Below are 20,798 nucleotides of genomic sequence, written 5' to 3' on the forward strand. Positions count from 1 at the left end.
GGGTGCATCTACGCCGAGAAGACATCATCGGTGCGAGGAGGGCATTTTACACCATTGGGGGGTTTGACAGCAGCACATTGGGGGTGTCTTTCACAGGAGTTGCCTGTTGTGTGAAGTTGTCTGTTGTGTGGAGTTGTGTGTTGTGTGGAGTTGTCTGTTGTGTGGAGTTGTGTGTTGTGTGGAGTTGTGTGTTGTGTGGAGTTGTGTGTTGTGTGGAGTTGTGGGTTGTGTGTAGTTGTGTGTTGTGTGGAGTTGTGTGGAGTTGTGTGTTGTGTGGAGTTGTCTGTTGTGTGGAGTTGTGTGTTGTGGAGTTGTGTGTTGTGTGGAGTTGTGTGGAGTTGTGTGTTGTGTGGAGTTGTCTGTTGTGTGGGGTTGTGTGTTGTGTGGAGTTGTGTGTTGTGTGGAGTTGTCTGTTGTGTGGAGTTGTGTGTTGTGTGGAGTTGTCTGTTGTGTGGAGTTGTGTGGAGTTGTCTGTTGTGTGGAGTTGTCTGTTGTGTGGAGTTGTGTGTTGTGTGGAGTTGTGTGTTGTGTGGAGTTGTGTGTTGTGTGGAGTTGTGTGTTGTGTGGAGTTGTCTGTTGTGTGGAGTTGTGTGTTGTGTGGAGTTGTGTGTTGTGTGGAGTTGTGTGTTGTGTGGAGTTGAGTGTTGTGTGGAGTTGTCGGAGGCCGCACTAAAGGCCACCAGGGACCGTCAGTGGCCCCACGGGGCCTTGCTACAAAGGTCGAAAACGGGTTTTGATTCCTTACCCTACCCGTACCCGGCCGCACCAGGGTCGCAATCGGGTACCCGATACCCATACCCTACCCGATACCCGGTTACCCGTACCCGGCCGGGTATCGAGTAGGGTACGGGTACCCGATTGCGACCTCTGGGATGAAGCAATGTTGCAGGCGCGGGTGGGTTGATTCTAGGAACTTGAATTGTGAGAAGAGACAAGACGTTGGGAAATGAGTGACAAACGGTGACTCACCAGTGACTCACGGCCTACCCGTACCCGTACCCGGCTGCACCAGGGTCGCAAACGGGTACCCGGCCGGGTATCGGGTAGGGTACAGGTATCGGGTACCCGATTGCGACCTCTGCCTTGCAATGAAGAACCACTGAAAACGGGCACCCGTTGCAAGACATCGCGTCTGCATTAACCACACGTAGTGCTCTGTGCTAAAACATGCAAACAAGCACGCTGTGACATTAGCGTAAGCATTGTCTTTGAAGCGGATTGGTCTCCCTTGTGGCCTCGCCTCGCCACCGGTGTTAGACCGAAGAACGACACCAAAAGGCGAACAGCACAAAGGCAAATCCAGATGCCAACGCATGATTAGCTCGGGTTGAGCAGTCATCATCGGCAGCAGAACGGTATCATCATCATCAGCAGCAGCAGCAGGTTGGACAGAGATAGCGTCATCACTGGCAGCGCAGGTGACTTCACCGTCAGCGGTAGAACAATGGTCAAGAGCAGTGGTTCTTCTTCTTAACCTGGGGTGCATCCACGCACCCCCTGATGCCCTTTCTGGAGGTACGAGACACGGCCAGATTTCTTTAGGAGGCAAATCATCTAAAGACAAGTTAAGCACGGGCACGCAAGTACAACTACGTTGCTTCATCAAACCCCTTGTATGTATTAACATTTTAGAAAAAATTACGATGGAGAAGGAAAGTGGTGCAAGGCTGCAGTAAAGGTTAAGAACCACTGGTCAAGAGATACCATCAGCAGCGGCATTGCCATCATCATCATCATCAGCAGCGGCATTGCCATCATCCTCATCAGCAGCAGCACCCAGTGACGGATTCTCCTAGCAAACGTAGCTACCAATGCTACGGACCCCGCACGTTCAAGGGCCCCACGCTAAATGCTTCCAAGCTATCAATTCCGGTTCAGTGATTCTGCACTTGCTCTATTACTATAGTACTATACCGCCTTCAACTTTTATGAACGACTGGGTGTTTAAGGTTCGCGATTTGTCGTATTATCTGGCTGTATAGCAAATGAAAGAATACAATTACTTTACTATGCAAAATGTGTGTTTTATTATTAATGGGTTTTTTAAATTTAGGGCACCTTTATAACAAATGCTACAGGCCGCGCACTAACTTAATCCGGCACTGGCAGCAGCGGCATGAGTATCAGCACCATGAGTAACAGCAAGCTCCACCAACCTACCTTGATGCACCCATCTCAGGCCTATATAAGACCTTGTCTCAGCAGCTTTTTCTCTCTCTCTCTCTCTCTTCTCACCTGAAGACGATTGCTTGTGTTGCGATCGAAACGTCGTGATCTATTATTTTTTATTCACGTGACATGACCGAAAGACCCAAGAGTATGAACTACAATAGTATGATGCGTATCAGCAAACGTCATGCCAGGCATCATTCATCTGCCACTATCTTAAACTACAATGAATCGGCATTCTTCACCGTCATCATCATCATCATCTACCTTTATGAAACAGGATCATCACATCCCCATTTTCTACCGTTCCTGTCACGGCGATTCGTGAAATATCACCGCCCGTTATCCATCCAACCCCGACCGCAATCACTCATCACCCACGCTCATGACCGCACAGCGTAGTTCACCAGACTCGCCGCCTCACCTTGGCTCTGGTGCTTCCGGTCTAGAGGGACAGCGAGATGACCGGGGGGGGGGGGGGGGGACACACGAGAAGAAGTGAGACAGGGAGACGTGTGTGTGTGCGTGTGTGTCTCGTGGTGTACGTGTGCACCCAGTGACGATTGTCTGAAGTGGTCCTGGGCCTCCCCTAGGTCGTCTCAGCCTCAAATGAGTACCTGGTGTGGTGTGCAAAATCATCTCCACTGAGGAGACAAAGGCGGCCGGGCGTAGTGCTGGCCACTCACCCCCTCGTGTACTGTGTCGGCCTTAATCGGTGCTTGCTAACAAGAATTTCCCCAACAGTCTGCTAATGCTATATGGGGGATCTTTGTCTTTGTGTACATGCACACGTGTGTGTGTGATGGTGGTAGTGGTGCATCTGCATTGGCTAAAACGCAGAAAGTTTGCACAGTGTGGAGCACGGTTCGTGCATCTGCCAGTCATCTCAGTCAGTCAACCCATGGCACCTGGGTTTGTCCCGTGACCTCCTGCCAGCGAGTTTTCGACACTTCATGTGGCCTGAAGGTGCACCTAGCCTGGTACAAGTGCTGTTGTGACGTCACCGCGACTGAGTGCCAAACGGCGGTCGTTGTTGTTGTCCAAGTTTGTCTCATGTCCCCATTTGTTCCTGTCTCCCTGTGTCTTTCTATGTCTGTGTCCTTGTGCGTCTTCACGTCTCCCCACGAATTCCTGTGACATCGTGTGTACCCCCGTGTCCCTATGTCCCATATATCGTGTCCCCTTGACCCCCACCTCCATGTCTCTGTGTCCCCCCCCGTGTCCCGCCCCCCGTGTCCCCCCTCTTGTATCCTCGTTGTGCCACCCCGTGTGTCCCCCATTGTGTCCCCCCCCCCCGTGTCCCCCCCCGTATGTCCCCCTCCCCTTGTATCCACATTGTGCCCCCCCCCGTGTGCCCCCCCCCGTGTGCCCCCCCCCGTGTCCCCCCCCCGTGTCCCCCCCCCGTGTCCCCCCCCCGTGTCCCCCCCCCGTGTCCCCCCCCCCCCCCCCCCGTGTCCCCATGCGGCACCAGCGCATCCGCCACGGCCGCCTCCACGTCGGACCCCGGGTCGAGGAATCGCATCGCGTTCACGGACGACGAGATTCCCCGGCTCTGCATCAGCGAGTAGGGGTCTACATGCACCCAGCACACACACACACAAAGGCAAAAATCGCCCGTGTAGCCTTTAATGGGCTATTGGGGCAAGTGCTGTTAACGAGCACCAATGAATGTTCGCACAAGGATGGTGGCGTGTTAAATAATCAAATTAAACGTGCATTTCGAATCCCCTTGCCTTGAGTGTCAATGCTACTGCGGGTTTACAACGGTCGCTTAGCGCCTTCCGAATTGACGGCCAGCCAGCCGGGGCCAGCGCTCGCCGCCCTATCGGTCTGTCTAGCCGGGGTGGCACGCACGGACACGGACACAGCCCGCACTGCCCCGCGCGTCGTCCCGTCGACCCCTTCGCCCACCTGAAGGCACAAAGCTGTTGGTGAGGGCGCTGGTGGAGCGGGACTGCTGTCGCGTGGCTGGAGGGGGGGGGGGGAGAGGGGAGGGGGAACACAGTTCCATCTTATGTTTGTGTCACCAGGTGAGTGCCACGGTGGCTAGGAGATGTTAACTACCTCTCCTGGTATGCAGGAGGTCGTGGGTTCGATCCCGACCCTGATGCCTGCTGTATAATTGGAGTTTGCGTGTCTCTCTCTCATTCTTCATCACGGTGGCTAGAAGATGTTAACTACCTCGCCTGGTATGGAGGAGGTCGTGGGTTCGATCCCGACTCTGATGCCTGCTGCTGTATATTTGGAGTTTGCGTCTCTCTCGCTCCTCCCACCACATGCGTTTGGAGTATTTGACTGCTCTTCATTTCCACGGGATAAGCCATTTCTTTGAGCTATCATTTGTGGTGGCCAGGCGCTTATAAAAAAAAACAATATAGCTCAGTGGGCCTTACGTGGTAAAATAAAAATTGTTTCATTTTATAACTCAAGAGACCAGGATGGCGTCTCATTTCACAAGAGTGGCCTGTGAGATAGCTGTACATACGACAATGTCCGTGTATGTGAATCTGTGTGTGTATATGTGTCAATCTAAGGGAGAAAGTGGTAGTGCAGTGGTTACCGCACTGCACTATGAACCCGCAGGCTCGGATGTTGATTCCCGCTCACGGACAAGATCAGTGACGAACATCTGATCCGGTGCTGGGTCTCGCCTAGGTTGCCTCAACCTTAAATGAGTACCTCGTGGTGCGGTGTGTACGCATCACCGGCGGGGAGACAAAGGCCGCCGGGCGTGGTGCTCGCCACACCGCACTTGTCCCAACATCCTGACAAGGCTACACGGGGTATCTTTGTCTTGATATCTCTACGCGAGCGAGTGCTCTCACTCACAGAGCGCCGTGAATGCTCGCACGGGGCTGGGGTCGCGGCTGCTCTCCCTGCTCGTGTCGCGGCTGCAGCCCTGGCTCAGGCTCACTCGGGGGATGCGGCTCCCGCGGGCTGCACACGCACACACGCGCACACACACACGCACACAAGCGCACAAGCGCACACACGCACACACGCACACACGCGCACACGCAACAAAGATGAAGATATCCCCTGTATAGCCTGAAACAGACTGTTGGGGCAAGTGCTGTAAGCGAGCACCTATGAAGGCCGGCACAGCACACGAGGGGGTGGGTGGCCAACACCACGCCCGGCCTCCTTTGTCTCCCTAGTAGCGATATTTACACAACGCACCAGGTACTCATTTGAGGCTGAGTCGACCTAGGGGGAGGCCCAAGACCGGTTCAGGATAATCGTCACCGGTGTTGGCCGTGAGCGGGAATCGAACTCGGGTCGCCAGGTTCATAGGGCAGCGCGCTAACCACTACTCTACCGCTCCCCATGCGCACACACATGCGCAAGTGGACGCAAAGGTGGTGGATCAAAACATCGCTTTAGGCGAGGCAGGAATTTGATGAACGGCAGTCAGGGCACGGGGTGCGGGACGAAGCCGCGGTGTGACCGGAGGAAACCCCGGTGCTGTATTCAATGGCGGAGCCAGGATTTTCAGGTAGCGGGGGAAACCCCTCCAGCAATGAAAAATGATAGAGGAGATGTTAGTAAGTAAGGATTTGTCCTGTGCTTTTTAATCGACGCGTGTGCGGCGATGGCGCAGCCATCGATCGAGGGTCGAATTCGAACCGCGCTGTGTGATCGGCATCGCGCTCGCTGAAGGTGAATGCCTTCAGGGAAGTCGTGGACTGTATACGCAACTGCGCACAATTCTGTGAGTCACTTATAACTGCTTTGCCGTTACTTATTGCCAATTATGGACTCAGACTATTGTCCTATCATCTCATAGAGTCCCTGGTACATAATAATATGCTACACAGTGGCAGTGGGGGTCGCAAAATGACGTTTTATTACTAATAAACCCCAATGATCTCATCGAAATTAGGGATTTCGATCGGATCATTTGGGGGGGCACGTGCCACCCCACCCCCCACCCCCCACTGGCTCCGCCAGTGGCTGTATTGGAAGCCACCTGGCCTATCGTTCCACACGATGCTCCGGGTCGTTTTTTGATCCTCTCTTCTCTACATTCGTAAACCGTGGGCCCCTTTACTGCAGCAATACCTTTGCCGGCTCGAAGCATTCAGGCCAGCCTGCCTACGATCCATCATCCTGGGTTTAACCAGACTGGATTTAGGAGTAGGAACCGTTCTGAATGGGGCCGCGCGCGTGCGTCTGGTGTTCTGAGAAGTGGCGGTAAGGCGCTCTGTCATATACCGGCCCAATGGGACGGCCGGGTGTATGTGTATCTGTGTGTTCGCGCCTCGATCAGTGTATACACAGTCGTGTGAGTAAGCGAGTGATCGAGTGAGCGAGAGAATGAGCGGGTGGGTGAGAGAGTGAGCGAGAGAGCGAGCGAGTGAGAGAGAATGAACGAGAGAGTGAGTGAGAGAATAAGCGGGTGAGTGAGAGAGTGATTGAGTGAGCGAGAGAGCGAGTGAGAGAATGAGTGATTGAGTGAGCGAGAGAGTGAGTGAGAGAATGAGCTGGTGAGTGAGAAAGTGAACGATCGAGTGAGCGAGTGATCAAATGATTGAGCGAGAGAATGAGCGAGTGAATGAGCGAGTGATTGAGCGAGAGTGAGCGAGAGAGAGCGAGAGAGTGAGTGAGAGAATGAGCTGGTGAGTGAGAAAGTGAACGATCGAGTGAGCGAGTGATCAAATGATTGAGCGAGAGAATGAGCGAGTAAATGAGCAAGTTCTAGATTTGAAGCTTGAGCAAGTGAGCAAGTGATTGAGCGAGAGTGAACGAGAGAGTGAATGAGAAAGTAAGTGAGTGAGCGAGCGAGTGCTCTCACTCACAGAGCGCCGCGAATGCTCGCACGGGGCTGGGGTCGCGGCTGCTCTCCCTGCTCGTGTCGCGGCTGCAGCCCTGGCTCAGGCTCACGCGCGGGATGCGGCTCTCCCGAACTGCCGGGACGGGGTGTGGGGGGGGGGCGAGAATGGACACTTACAAAGAATCACCCACAGAGATTCCGAGTTCTTTAGTTGAACCAGGTGAGACGTCACAGAGACCAGGATGAGGCTCATTTGCAAGGAGTCACCTGGGGGGCATCGGTCTGCAAGTTGGGGGCAACGATTGCTGCTGCTGCTGCGTGCATGCGCATGATCCCACTTTAGTCCTTTGCGGTATGAATTTTTTGATTTGTCAAATTTTGCACCCCTGACGCCGGCACACGATGGCCCCACTAGCCAATGACATCGGGGGGATCTTTAACTCCCAGCAGACGACGCGTATGCGTTACCATGGTTATTACACACCCGCAGTAATAACCAGGGCAGCCGCTGGATTCTAACCGTGAAGCTCTGGAAAACACACTACCGCTATCAGTATTGTCTATAACCTGATAGATTGTTGGGGCAAGTGTTGTTAGCGAGCAGCTATTCAGGTCGGCACAGCGCACGAGGGGGTGGCCAGCGGCACGCCCGACCGTCTTTTCTCCCCAGTGCTGATGTTCGAACACCGCACAAAGTACTTGTATAAGGCTGAGTCGACCTACAGGAGGCAAATGACCAGTTCACATCGCACACACATTGACAAACATACTCAAATGCACAACACACAGACTTGCACACGTGAATTCACGCAAGCACAGACGCACGCAGAGACCGTCAAATCGCTACACTAGAGAACCTGGTTTAACCGCAGTTGGGTGGCTCAGGTCTAGGGCCTAAGCACAGAAAATACTGGAAAGATCCAAAGAAGCTTTAAGAGAAAACGTAAAATAATTATAAGGAAATATGTAAGCCTTAGTGCGGTCGCAACACTGTGGGCGTGGCAGCCGTCGCTAGGGACTGCATCATCACCCCCATCGAACCGGCCAATCAGCTGCCAGGAACCACAACCCCATGCAAAATGGCCCCCTTGAAGTAACCCGTGCAACATGGCCGACGTGATGTTGTTACAGTCAGACTATGTCTGAAGGAGGTCCACTTGTGTTCGTGTTTATTACATTCGTTATTAATGTCATTAATATTATCATCAGTGTTACTAATATGAATGTTGTCGTTGATTATGTTATTTCTTATCAGTTGACTCTTTTTTCTACTTCGACAATCGATGTACGAGCACCCCTTAAGTTTTCTCCTAACTTTACGACGCTTTTGTGTCTGAACCCCTTTACACGCCTCGCCACTCACGATATTTCTAGAATCGCGCAAGTCGTCCCGTGTTCGGGCCCCTGCGTTAGTTTCCAGGAACTCGACGGTTCCGACCGAGATTTTGGACTCCAGTGGCCAGTTGCATAAAGACCCCTCAAGGGAAAGATTGATTCAGAGTTACGGGCATTATTTATGCAACTGACCCCAGGTATTGGCCCTGCCTGACCACCACGCTACCCGACTTTCTTTTGCTCTCTCTAAGATTGCAGCGCCCGTTGTTTTTAGATTAGGCAAGGTCTTGCCCCATGGCGCTCCAGCGGCCAGAGAGGCATCCTCACAAAGCCACCCACATTCATCGACCTTCGCTCCTTGCGAGGAGGTTGCTCCTTCTCGTGAGATCTGCTGCTTGCCACTCCTGCTGTCTGGAATGATCTTCCTCTCGTACTCCGGTGCGGCTGAGACTCTGGCCTTTGCTCGAGTCAAGGCTAAACACTCATTTGTGTTCATACCATCTTCTTGGTTCTTTCGGTAAAGTCACGTAGAAGGGAAATAATAAAATAATAAAAATAAAACATAATACAATTATATAATAACGTACGTTTCTTTTATTGTGTTTTATTTTTAATATTTTATTATTTCCCTTCTACGTGACTTTACCGAAAGAACCAAGAAGATGAATCCCTGCTGTCATGAAAGCTTTAAATTGAATAAACAGTTCATATTTTTTGTATCTTATCATCATCACGATCCAAGGACAAATAGCCTGTAGGTGTCCACTGCACATTTGGCCATTTGTTTCCACTTTCCTCTGCCAATATACTCAAGTAGTGGCCAAATCTTTCTCGCACCAATCTCTTATGATGTCGTCGTCAAGCTAATCTCTGTTGGGTCTTCCTCTCATTTCCGGTTCCTTCCATTTTTCCCGAACGACGCCAGCACACTTTTCACTTCCCCCGCCGTTCGTCCAACCGTTCCTATTGCCCTCTTTCGTTTTTTCTACCCAACTACTCTCAATGACTCACTCACGCCGCCCACGCAGCGTCGGGGGGGGGGGAGTGGGATTCGGTCGCCTTTACACGCCACGTCAACAACTACCGGGGCGTTGCATTTGAACCCTTCCCCGACCCCTCCGGCTGATTCCGCGCGGCGCCCCCGTACCGGAGGGCCCGAGCCTGGCCGGGCTAGAGTCTCGGCTGCCCCCGAGGCTGCGTGGGATCAGGCTGCCCCGCTGCCCCGAGGGGCCCCCTGCCCCCGCTTGGGGGGCCTGGGACAGGAGCGGCGGCGCGGGGAGGGCGCAGGCCGGCGCAGGGATCGGGGGCCGGGGCCCACGCGACACCCTCGTTCCGATCCCCGCCAGGAACCGGCCCGGGGAGCTGGAGCGGCTGCCTGAATGGGGGGGAGGGGGGGATGCGAAATGCCGATTGTGTAAACATCGGCACTGGGGAGACAAAGGCGGCCGGGCGTGGTGCTGGCCACCCACCCCCTCGTGTGCCGTGCTGGCCTTCATAGGTGCTACTCGCTAACAGCACTTGCCCCGACGGTCTGTTGAGGCTATACTGGGGGATATTTTGTGTCTGTCTATTAGCCTGGGTGTGTGTGTGTGTCTGCTGTCTGCTGTCCTCTGTCTCTGCCTGTCTGTATGTGTATGTTGAACTTCTTTCGCACAGTACATAGCCAACCGTCCTGTCCGTCTCAATCTGTCTGTACGTGTGTCTGTCTAGTAGCCTGGGTGTGTGTCTGTTGTCCTGTGACCTTGTGTCCGTGTGTGTGTGGCCACTGGCGTGCTGGTGCGAGTGCAGGCTGTGGTGTGGGGCCCACGCTGGTTCTGGGAGACGGATTTCGCCGCTGGGCGTCCGTGCCGTTCGCCGGGAGAGCCCAGGGAGCCCACGCCTCCCGGCTTGTGCAGGATGCCTGGGGAACACGGCGGTGATGGTGACGTGATGGTGGTGGTGGTGGTGATGGTGGTAGTGATGGTGGTGGTGATGGTGATGGAGGTGGTAGTGATGGTGGTGGAGGTGGTAGTGGTGGTGGTGGTAGTGATGGTGGTGGAGGTGGTAGTGGTGGTGGTGGTAGTGATGGTGGTGGTGGTGGTAGTGATGGTGATGGTGGTGGTGATGGTGGTGGTAGTGATGGTGGTGGAGGTGGTAGTGGTGGTGGAGGTGGTCGTGATAGTGGTAATGTGGTGGTGGCGGTGATGGTGATGGTGGTGGTGATGGTGGTGGTGATGGTGATGATGATGGTGGTGGTGACGGTGATGGTGGTGGTTGTGATGGTGGTGGAGGTGGTTGTGATGGTGGTAGTAGTGATGGTGGAGGTCGTAGTGATGGTGGTGGTGGATGTGGTAGTGATGGTGGTGGAGGTGGTAGTGATGGTGGATGTGGTAGTGGTGGTGGTGGAGGTGGTAGTGATGGTGGTGGTTGAGGTGGTAGTGATGGTGGTGGTTGAGGTGGTAGTGATGGTAGTGTTTGATGGTGTTGCTTCCTTTACCGCCAGTGACGATGATGACGTTGCTGCTGATGACGACGATACAAGGACAACGACCCCAACTTAGCGCGTAAGTTGTCGCATCGGTTAGCAGTTTCGAAAACGCAAAACATCTCCGCTTTGATGGGACTTACGTGAACCATCACCGGCTGATGCTTTGTGTAGTTTCAAGAGAAACGTCGCGAGTCCAATCGCTAAACTTGGCCCTGAGAATTTTCCTTCAACCTAACCATCGAGCGAGCTGCGATGATCATAGTTGCCACTTCGGTAAACGATTGTACACCGCGTGACAATTTAACAAAGATGGTCACCGCATCGCGCGATTTCAGAGGCGCATCTGCAGCCGTCTGGAACGCGCTCTTCCTTACGGTATTAGGAAGCCACCGGAGCTTTGCACTTTTAAATCATCTAGATTGAAAACTCATTTCTTTAGAACTGATTTTTTTGTTTAGTTTGTTGTCCTTCTCCCATACCTCCGATGATCACGGTTGGCTATGTACGGTGCAAAAGAAGTTCAACGTACATATACAGTACATACATTGGGCAGCGTCGGGTGGTGGAGGGTTACACGACATAAGTTTGGTCAGATCATTTCGTGGCCTAACCCAAAATGCAACTGCGGATTAACAACGAAAACGAATGACGGTGATCGTCTTCATAGTCGTCGTCATCATCGTCATCCTCATCGTCGTCGTCGTCATTATCGTCTTTGTCGTTATCATCGTTGTCATCATTGTCATTATCGTCATCATCGTCGTCATCATCATGATCGTCGTCATTATCATCGTTGTCATCATTATCATCGTCGTCGTCGTCATCATATTCGTCATCGTCGTCATCATCATCATGATCGTCGTCATTATCGTCTTCGTCGTCATCGTCGTCATCGTCATCGTCGTTATCGTCGTCATCATCGTCGTCATCGTCATCATTGTCATCGTCGTTATCGTCGTCATCACTGCAGGGCGACCGCTCACCGTATCCGCTGCTCGTCACGTGGTGCCGGGCCGGTGCTGTCGGGGGTCGCTCTCGGCCCAACGCGACCCCCGACCCCACGCCCGAGGCGCCCCCCGAGCCGGCCGCCATGCGCGCCTTGGCGCTGTGCGCCGCCCCCACGTCCACGTCGCTGCGGGAGCGCTGCATCGCGCCGGGCGCGCAGGGCGGGGGCTTGCGGGCGCCGGCTGGCACTGGCAGAGAGAGAGAGGAGAGAGATCAGCTTCGAGTTGGACTCAGCAACGCCACGTTTAGTCGGGCACCAAATTTAACGCAAAGTCGGATGTGTTGTTTGTTGTTGTTGTTACGTGTGTTTTTGCACCCCCCCACCGAAGCAGTTACCATTAAATATTTCGTAAAATGTAATGCGGCGATGTTTTAATTTCCACTTGATAAGCCACTTCGTTGAGCTATCATTTGTCGCCAGATCGATTCTGCAAAAAGAAGCTAATAACTTAGTGGGCTTTACCTCGTAAAATAAAAAAAATCATTTAATTTGTATTGTTTTAGTGATTTGTTTACCTTTCCTATACTTTGCACTCCTACCGCGTTTTTGTATTGTTTGTTGTTGTAACGTTCTGACCCCGTGCTCCTCCTGGACCATCTGTGAAAAAGAGCTTCATAGCTCATCGGATTCCTCCAGTCACAAATAAAGATTCTGATTCTGACTCACCGCACGCAAGAACCAACCCGGTTTCACTACAGGCAGCTGCGGTGGCCGAAACCTGGCTTCACGCCCAGGATCTCAACGCCCTGACCCCCGAGCCAGCCGGCCACCTCGTAGGTCACTCGCTCGCGACGACACAACCTGACTGGCGCCAGAGGTCACAACCGGGTACCCGATACCCGTACCCTACCCGATACCCAGCTACCCGTACCCGGCCAGGTACGGGTACCCGTTTGCGTTACCCTGGTGCGGCCGGGTACGGGTAGGCCGTGAGTCACTGGTGAGTAGACGTTTGTCACTCATTTCGGGTAGGGTACGGGTACGGGTAGGGAACGGGTACCCGGCCAGGTACAGGTACGGGTACCCATTTGCGAACCTGGTGCGGCCTGGTACGGGTACGGGTAAGGAATCAAAACCCATTTGCGACCTCTGACTGGCGCTCACCTTTGGTCGTCGTCGCCTTGTGTACGTTGTGGGGCAGTCCTCTCTTCCCCAGGTGGCGGCTGTGTTCGGAGCGGGGATGGGACAGGAGGTTGATGGATGGGGTGGGGTGGGGGCGGGTGGGGGGGTGCAGAGGTGAGCACAGGCGAGTGCACTGCTCACCTGTGTTAGTGTTCTATGGTGTTCGTGTGACATTTTTCTGGTGTCGCCGTGTTAGTGATGTGTTCGTTGGCACAGTGGGAACCACAGCTGGTGCATCTGCCAGTCGTGTCAGTCAGTCAACCCGTAACACCTGGGCCTGTCCCGTGACCTCCTGCCAGCGAGCCTTTGACACTTCAAGTAGGCCCCAAAGTGCACCTAGCCTGGCACAAGCGCCGTGGTGGCGTCGCCGCCAGCTCAGTGGCGAACGGCAGCAGTTGTTGCGATACGGTTTTGTAATGTCATGGCGTTCTTCTTCTCGTGTCCTGCCACCACAGTTGCATCGCGCACGTGATGATGAAATGCCCAGCAGTGGATAGACCATGACTCGTGATGATGACAATGATGAAGATGTGGCCCGGCCTGTAGCCGTGGCGAGGTCCTCCACGGTACCCGGCTCCACCAGGAGCCGACAGAACGGTCGGTGCGCCACTATCTCGGTATTGTGGGGTCGCGGTGCGAGTACGTGGCACGCTATTAGAGCTCTATGGTGGAGTACTCGTACAGGGGTCCACAGCCTGCGCTTCCCAAGATGCATGTGGCTCTTCGGCTTCTCCCTTGCGAGCGGCCGATTGGTTTCTTCCTTTGTCACTTAAATATTAAACGCAATTGAACGTAAATTGATTCGATACGGCAGGGAATGGGTCACCGCGGAATGACTTGGTGACGACAGAATGTACAACAGTCAAAACTGTATTGTTAGAGAATAACTCAAGGGGGGGGGGAAACGAAAAAGACGCAGTTTGTTCCACCGCCTGTTTTGTTGAAGTCAGCATGTGTGTTTGTCATCCGCTGTATTACCCGCTGCGCCTGTGTTCGTGGCGTACGAGCGGCTCCTGCGTGCGACGGGGCTCTCGGACTATTTTGGTCAAAAACAAAACAAAAATCTCTCTCTCCTTCTTCTTCCTCTCCTTCCTCCTCGAAATGTTTGCCGACCATCGTACACCAGCACGTCATCCGTGCGGGCACCGAGATCGCGGGCCGTGCGGTGGCCACCGTGATCGCGGGCCGTGCGGTGGCCACCGTGGCACGGCGGCGGCCAGCCCTGCGGGGGTGCCCCCCGCCCAACTGCCCCCCTGCCCCTCCCTGCCCCCCCCTTTCCCCCCGCTCCCCCTGCCCCCCAGCCCCCCCCCCCCTTACTTGAGGCTCTCCTGGGAGCTGCTCGACGATCGGTCCGAGTGCGGCTGCAGGAGGCCCGAGCCGTTGGGGTGGGCGCCCCCGCGCTGCGCCGTCACGGCGCGCTGGTACGACGGCTCCAGCGACGTCAGCATGGCCTTGGCCGCGCCGGGGGCGTGGTTGTGGAGCCCCCAGTAGGCCCTGGGAGCCGGTGCGGGGGGCGCACGCGCGTTAGGGGGGGGGGCTGTGATGCCCGTGGTTTGGATTGGGCGGCGCAGCGGTAACACCGGGAGCCGTCGCGGCACGGCCGCTGCTCGTTGCCGTGTGTGCAACGGTAGTCCGTTGTTGTGTGTAACGGTAGTCCGTTGTTGTGTGTGCGGTAGTCCGTTGTTGTGTGCAACGGTAGTCCGTTGTTGTGTGCAACGGTAGTCCGTTGTTGTGTGCAACGGTAGTCCGTTGTTGTGTGCAACGGTAGTCCGTTGTTGTGTGCAACGGTAGTCCGTTGTTGTGTGCAACGGTAGTCCGTTGTTGTGTGCAACGGTAGTCCGTTGTTGTGTGCAACGGTAGTCCGTTGTTGTGTGCAACGGTAGTCCGTTGTTGTGTGCAACGGTAGTCCGTTGTTGTGTGCAACGGTAGTCCGTTGTTGTGTGCAACGGTAGTCCGTTGTTGTGTGCAACGGTAGTCCGTTGTTGTGTGCAACGGTAGTCCGTTGTTGTGTGCAACGGTAGTCCGTTGTTATGTGCAACGGTAGTCCGTTGTCGTGTGCAACGGTAGTCCGTTGTTCCTCACCCCCGCACTTTCCGATTAGCGTGTACGTTCCGAGAGAAGTTCAACATACGTACGGCAAGGGGCCCGGGTTCGATCCCCGACTCGGCTGCCTCGCCGTGTGGAGTCTGTGTGCTCTCTCTCTCTCTCCCCCCTGGTCTGCGTGGTTCTCTCCGGGTTCTCCGGTGTCCTCCCATTGCTCACAAAACGAAAACCCATGCAGTGGAACCGCTGATGGCCAAAACATCCCAATGCTGAAAAATTACACTGATAACACTGGTCAACACACCTTTTCTGGCATAAGGTATTCCAACGGTTTTAAGGTAATTTTGGGGTGCTGATTCCAAATCTGGCATCAGTTTTTGTCTATCACATCAGATTTTTGAGATATCAAATATTGCAATTTCAATAAAAAAACTGCAGAAGAAAAATATTAAATAAATGTGGATATCTACGTAAAATTATATTATAAACACACAATCCTATAAATACAGCGCCATATTTTAACACTAAAGCAGTCACTGACTCGCAACAACTTGCAATCATAAGTGACAGAGTTAATTTCGGGTAAAATAAATGAAAATGGGGTATGCCGCTAGCATAACATTGAGATGTGATAGAGCAAATCTGAGATCAGATTTGGAATCAGCACCCTGAAATTAGTCTAGAACAGCTGCAAAAGTCCAGGCCAGAATTTTTTTTTTTTTGTTGACCAGTGTAATTATTACTCACTGGGGATCCCACATAGAGCAGCAACATCATCCCCCTCCTTCGAAAACTTTGCAGGATCCTCCTGAGAAAAAGAGGCTTGAGATTCAGTGAGGCTTTCCTGGGTAAAATGAGTGTCATGATAATAACAACAACCCGAAAAACGGATCAAGAATAAAAATGGCACGATCGTAATCGTGTATCACCCTGGTGAGTTGTTGTTATTGTTACGTCAATTTGGGCCCTTTAGGGTTCTTCATGACCCGGAGCCCGACCCGGGATCCGATTCAGGGCCCCGCGCTCCCACTCACTTCCGCGCCTCGAGTCTCGCGTCCGAGTCCGCGTCCGTGATCCCCTTGCGCACCGTGTCCACCAGCAGGCCCACGTGTCTGCGGACAGGCGGAGAGACAGGCAGACAGGTGGGTGAGCCCATCGTATTTGCAAATGGCGAGAACACCCATCGTCGCGACAGAGACATCCACGCAGGTCGGGAAAAAAGACAAGTTTCAACGGACACGCAGGAAGACATGTCGAAAAATTAACCCGTAAAAACAAAGTTTTTCACTATAAATCCTTTATATGCGTGGCATCGGTTTTATTTTATTATTCATTTCTGTTTTTCTTGAGTAAGAGTTTCATTTTTATCACATTGGTATTTTAAATAAAATATGAAACATTTCTTTTCCTAAAAAGTGGAAAATTTTGGGAAAATTTTTCACCAAAATAAATTGTCACGCACAACGAGTCTGTGTGCAAAATGTCAGCTCGATTGGATCACGGGAAGTGGGTTAAAAAACGACCGAAAGATGTGCACGGTCGTAAGCGCGCAAGCAAGTGAACTTAATATTAAGGATTTAAAAAGGGCACTCGGCCTGCCTGCATTATGCAAAAATACCATCGACAGTTCCCGAACAACTGCATTTTGGCCCTGCTTGTCGCATTCACAAATTCTAGACGCGTTCGAGCGGAGGTCGTTGAGCGAGCAGTTGCCTCATGGTGGACATCTGAGGCCCGTGAGCAGCGGCGTCACGATGCCGTCCACGTGGTTCGAGAGCGGCGGGCGCGGTTGCAGAGGGCTTAGCGGATGACCGCATTCGTTCAGCGTCAACGCCGATGCTGTCCCGACCCCCATACCAACAGTGACGGACCGCCGTTCCCCCCTGCCCCGCCCCGCTCACCTCTCCAGCGCAGCCGTCTGCCACTCCTGGAACATGAGGTCCAGGAACTCGAAACTGCGTCTGAGAAGGCGCACGACACGGCAAGCGTTCAACCTAGCCACTCATGGCTAATCATCATCATGGTCGTCGTGGTTTGTTCGTTCTAACGCGTCTCCCATGCGGCGCAAAGGAAATACAGGTACTTGAGATCATTACAAGGTTAGAAAAAGTCAGTTTAACACGTAGGCTTTCGCGACCAATATTATCCATAACAGAGTTTTTTGGGATAGATCGTGTAAATATAAATTAAACAGGAGGAGCTTTTCTCCACGACTCTGGCTGATGGTGCTGGTTGTGATTACCGGCGAAACGTCACAGTACTCGAATTGTAAATGTTGTAGTGGGTTTACTCTCCAATGCGAATTTGGCATGCTTTATTTACGTGACAAACCTTGTCACTAATTGGCTGTGCCGAGTGGTGGCGGGTTTAACGACACATTTATATTTACGCGGTCTAACCCCAAAATACCTCGAATATGGATCAGGTTAGAAAGTGATAACGAAACAGTCCGGCCAATTTAACACAAAGGTTTTCTCAGCCAATGTTACGATTCATAATTGGCCGCGTATTGATCCGACCAAATTAGCGTCCATTATGAATCCTCCACCACTCTACGCAATCCTCCTAACTTTGGCGATGAGCGTCACAACGTTTCGTTTGAAGCTACGTCAAATTTACTGAGGCTACGCTCCAGGAAGTCAGAAGAACAATCCAGGAGGTCAAAATGCACGGAACAAATGAGTGAACTTCATCTGAAAGCTCAAATCTGGCTTGAGATCAACCGGCCTCGTGGTTGTTGTTTGTTTCCGAGTCCACTTCGCCTGTCGTCTGCTGTTCTCACCTGCGCACCGACACGGCCTTGGAGGCGGCGTTGGAGCAGACAATGGGGGTGAGACGCGGAGCGTGTGTGTTCTGTGCGCCCACACACAAGCACACACAGACACACACAGACACTGCGGTCGGTGCAATAGCAACAACGATTTCTGCCCGCAGCCACGGTAGTGAGATATCAACTACCTCGCCTGGTATACAGGAGGTCATGTGTTCGATCCCGACCCTTACGCTTGTATAGTTGGAGTTTGCATCTTCTCTCTCCGTGCTACCACAACCGAAGCACGGTGCTCGCTCGCTCGCTCGCTCTCAAAGAGAGAGGACGACTCATAGGCGGCGTGAGGAGAAGCCACACACGCGAGCGGGAAGGCAGCAGCAGCAGCAATGCGGCGGTGAGGAGCCCGGCGCCACCAACGATTGCCCAAGCTCTGCGATCCTCTATATATCAAGGCGTTATCGGGCAATGAATGAGTCGTTGGATCAGTGTTCTTCATTGCAAGGCCACCATGGGGCCACTGGCGGCCCCTGGTGGCCTTTAGTGCGGCTCCTGACGTGCGGCGGCCCTCTTCACACACCGATGATGTCCTATCGGCGAGCTCTCAAAACGAGTGAAGAACAACCGTGGTTTAGATGATGGAGAAAACCCCACGGGTGCGAGGAGGTAGCGCTATCCACCGCCTCGTGGCCACCTCGCTAACAGCACTTTACGCCAACAGTTTGTTGAGGCTACATGGGGGATATTTGTCTTTGTTGTAAAATACTTGTGTGTGTGTGTGTGAACCGGTCCAGGGCCTCCCCTAGGTCGACTTCGCCTCAAATAAGTAGCTGGCAACGGTCTGTAGACTCGGGAGACAAGGGCGGCCGGGCACGGTGCTGGTCACCACACCAGCTCGTGTGCCGTGCCGGCCTTCGTAGGTGCTGCTCGCTCACGGCGCTTGCTGCTACGGCCTTTTGAAGGCTCTCTCCGGGGGCATCTTTGCCTTTTGTACCTTGAGGATGAGCCGGATCGCCACGAGCCCGGACGTGGCCATGACCTTGGCGCTGTTCGGCACGAGCGCAAACAGCCCGGTCAGCACCGCCTCCGCCGTGAACTCAAACTTGTTCCGCAGCAACGCCGACAGGTACCTGCGTCGCCCCGCACACGTGCACAAAACAAAGATCCCCCGCGTAGCCTTCAAGGGACCGTCGGGGCAAGTGCTGTTAGAGAGCACCTATAAAGGCCGGCATGGCGTGCGAGGGGGTAGGTGGCCAGCACCCCGCCCGGCCGCCTTTGTCTCCCCAGTGGCGATGTTTACACATCGCACCAAGTACTCATTTGGGGCTGAGTCGACCTAGGGGAGGCTCAGGACCGGTTCAGATAATTTTCACCGGTGTTGGACGTGAGTGGGAATCGAACTTGGGTCTCCGGGTTCGTAGCGGAGTGCACTAACCACTGAACTACCACTCCCTGAACTACCACTACACATGCATGCATGCGTAGTCACTACACACATACACACATACACAATGGCAGTGACCAACGTGCCCACGTTAGCGTTGGTGATTGCAATATTGATGATGGTGGTGTGGAGGGTGATCATTGTAACTGGTGATGGTGATGTTGATTTTGTTGTGGATGATGATGCTGATGATGCCAATGATGATGACAGTGATGATGATGATATTGATGACGGCATCTCGCACAACGACAATGTTGACGATGCTGACAACAACAACGACAATGTTGACGATGCTGACAACAACAACGACAATGTTGACGATGCTTAAAACAACAACAACAACAATGTTGATGATGCTGACAACAACGACAACAATGTTGACGATGCTGACAACAACAACGACAATGTTGACGATGCTGACAACAACAACAACAACAATGTTGACGATGCTGACAACAACAACGACAATGTTGACGATGCTGACAACAACAACAACAATGTTGACGATGCTGACAACAACAACAACAATGTTGACGATGCTGACAACAACAACAACAATGTTGATGATGCTGACAACAACAACGACAATGTTGACGATGCTGACAACAACAACAATGTTGATGATGCTGACAACAACAACAATGTTGATGATGAGAGCGACGATGACGCCAATGACGACGATGGCGGCGAGGACAACCAAGGCGACATTGACGACGACGATGCACGTACGCACGCTGCCGTGCCGTACTTAGCCAACCGTGCTAATGAGCGCCTCATCATCATTATTGTGATAATAAGGCCGATGACGTCATTGACGACGAGGACGACGAGAGTGCCGTGGCGACTCACGCGAGCGTGATGCAGGTCTCGCGCACGACCTGCGAGCGGAGGTCACGCACGCTCAGCTTGAGCGCCGGGTCCATGAGCCGCAGCTGCTGCAGGAAGCCCTCGTGCTTGATGGCTCCGGCCACGAGCAGCGAGCGGACCTCCCTCACCTGCAGGGGCCCGGCGCAGATGAGGAAAGATCAGAGACGAAGTTCCCCCCCCCCGTGTAGCCTTCAACGGGATGCTGTTGGGGCCAGAGCGCTGTTAGCGGGGCACCTTTTAAAATGGACGGCGCGGCGCGCACGTAGGTGGTGTGGCCGGAACCGAACCCTCCCGCCGTTGTATCCCCAGTGGCGATGTGTGCACACCGCACCAGGTATTCAGTTAAGGCTGAGTGGACCTAGGGAAGGCTCGGGATCAATTGTCATGTGCCCTGGTGCAATGAATGAAATGAGGCCCACCACTGTCCCAATTCTGCCTCCACCTCCGACCCCACCCACCGCCCTTCACAGCCCGGTGCCTGGGCCCCTCCGGCCCATGGGGGAGCCTTGCGCACTCCGTAGCTACACCACTAGTCCCGTGGAACTGCTGTGAAGGTGCCGCGTGTGGCTCGGTCACTCACGGCGGCCACGCGCTGCTCCCAGTCGTGCTTGTCGTCCGACAGGATGTCTCTGATCTTGCTCATGGCGTCCTCGAGGTCGCGGTTGGAATAGATCTGCGGGGAGGCGCAAGGCTCGAGTTCGTTTTTGTTTAAACGCTGCAATACATCACCACTCGAGCTTCAGTTCCTGCAGAAGCTCCCGGAACACGGAGCGAAACGTCGGACACCGTGCCAAACAGCGCGCC

At 53.6% G+C, this 20,798-nt stretch overlaps 1 protein-coding gene across 4 annotated transcripts in view; it reads right to left on the minus strand.

Annotated features, from left to right (window-relative positions):
• Positions 1–20,798, minus strand: part of LOC144938234 (CLIP-associating protein 2-like) — a 48,800-nt gene that overhangs the window by 14,696 nt on the left and 13,306 nt on the right. For 2 of the 4 annotated variants that reach the window (XM_078866067.1, XM_078866066.1), the window contains exons 4-19: positions 20,575–20,667; positions 19,977–20,122; positions 18,678–18,813; positions 17,699–17,769; positions 16,818–16,877; positions 15,951–16,028; positions 14,191–14,367; positions 12,856–12,914; positions 11,729–11,938; positions 10,086–10,178; positions 9,426–9,653; positions 6,969–7,076; positions 4,999–5,106; positions 4,081–4,137; positions 3,638–3,741; positions 2,594–2,614 (exon numbers count right to left, since the gene is read on the minus strand). In XM_078866067.1, the coding sequence (XP_078722193.1) occupies positions 2,594–2,614; positions 3,638–3,741; positions 4,081–4,137; positions 4,999–5,106; positions 6,969–7,076; positions 9,426–9,653; positions 10,086–10,178; positions 11,729–11,938; positions 12,856–12,914; positions 14,191–14,367; positions 15,951–16,028; positions 16,818–16,877; positions 17,699–17,769; positions 18,678–18,813; positions 19,977–20,122; positions 20,575–20,667 (1,749 nt within the window). The remainder of the gene's footprint in view (positions 1–2,593; positions 2,615–3,637; positions 3,742–4,080; positions 4,138–4,998; positions 5,107–6,968; positions 7,077–9,425; positions 9,654–10,085; positions 10,179–11,728; positions 11,939–12,855; positions 12,915–14,190; positions 14,368–15,950; positions 16,029–16,817; positions 16,878–17,698; positions 17,770–18,677; positions 18,814–19,976; positions 20,123–20,574; positions 20,668–20,798) is intronic. The other 2 variants (XM_078866069.1, XM_078866068.1) reach the window with 2 other exon arrangements.

The sequence above is a fragment of the Lampetra fluviatilis genome, chromosome 21 (genome assembly GCF_964198595.1).
Source record: "Lampetra fluviatilis chromosome 21, kcLamFluv1.1, whole genome shotgun sequence".
NCBI lineage: Eukaryota > Metazoa > Chordata > Hyperoartia > Petromyzontiformes > Petromyzontidae > Lampetra > Lampetra fluviatilis.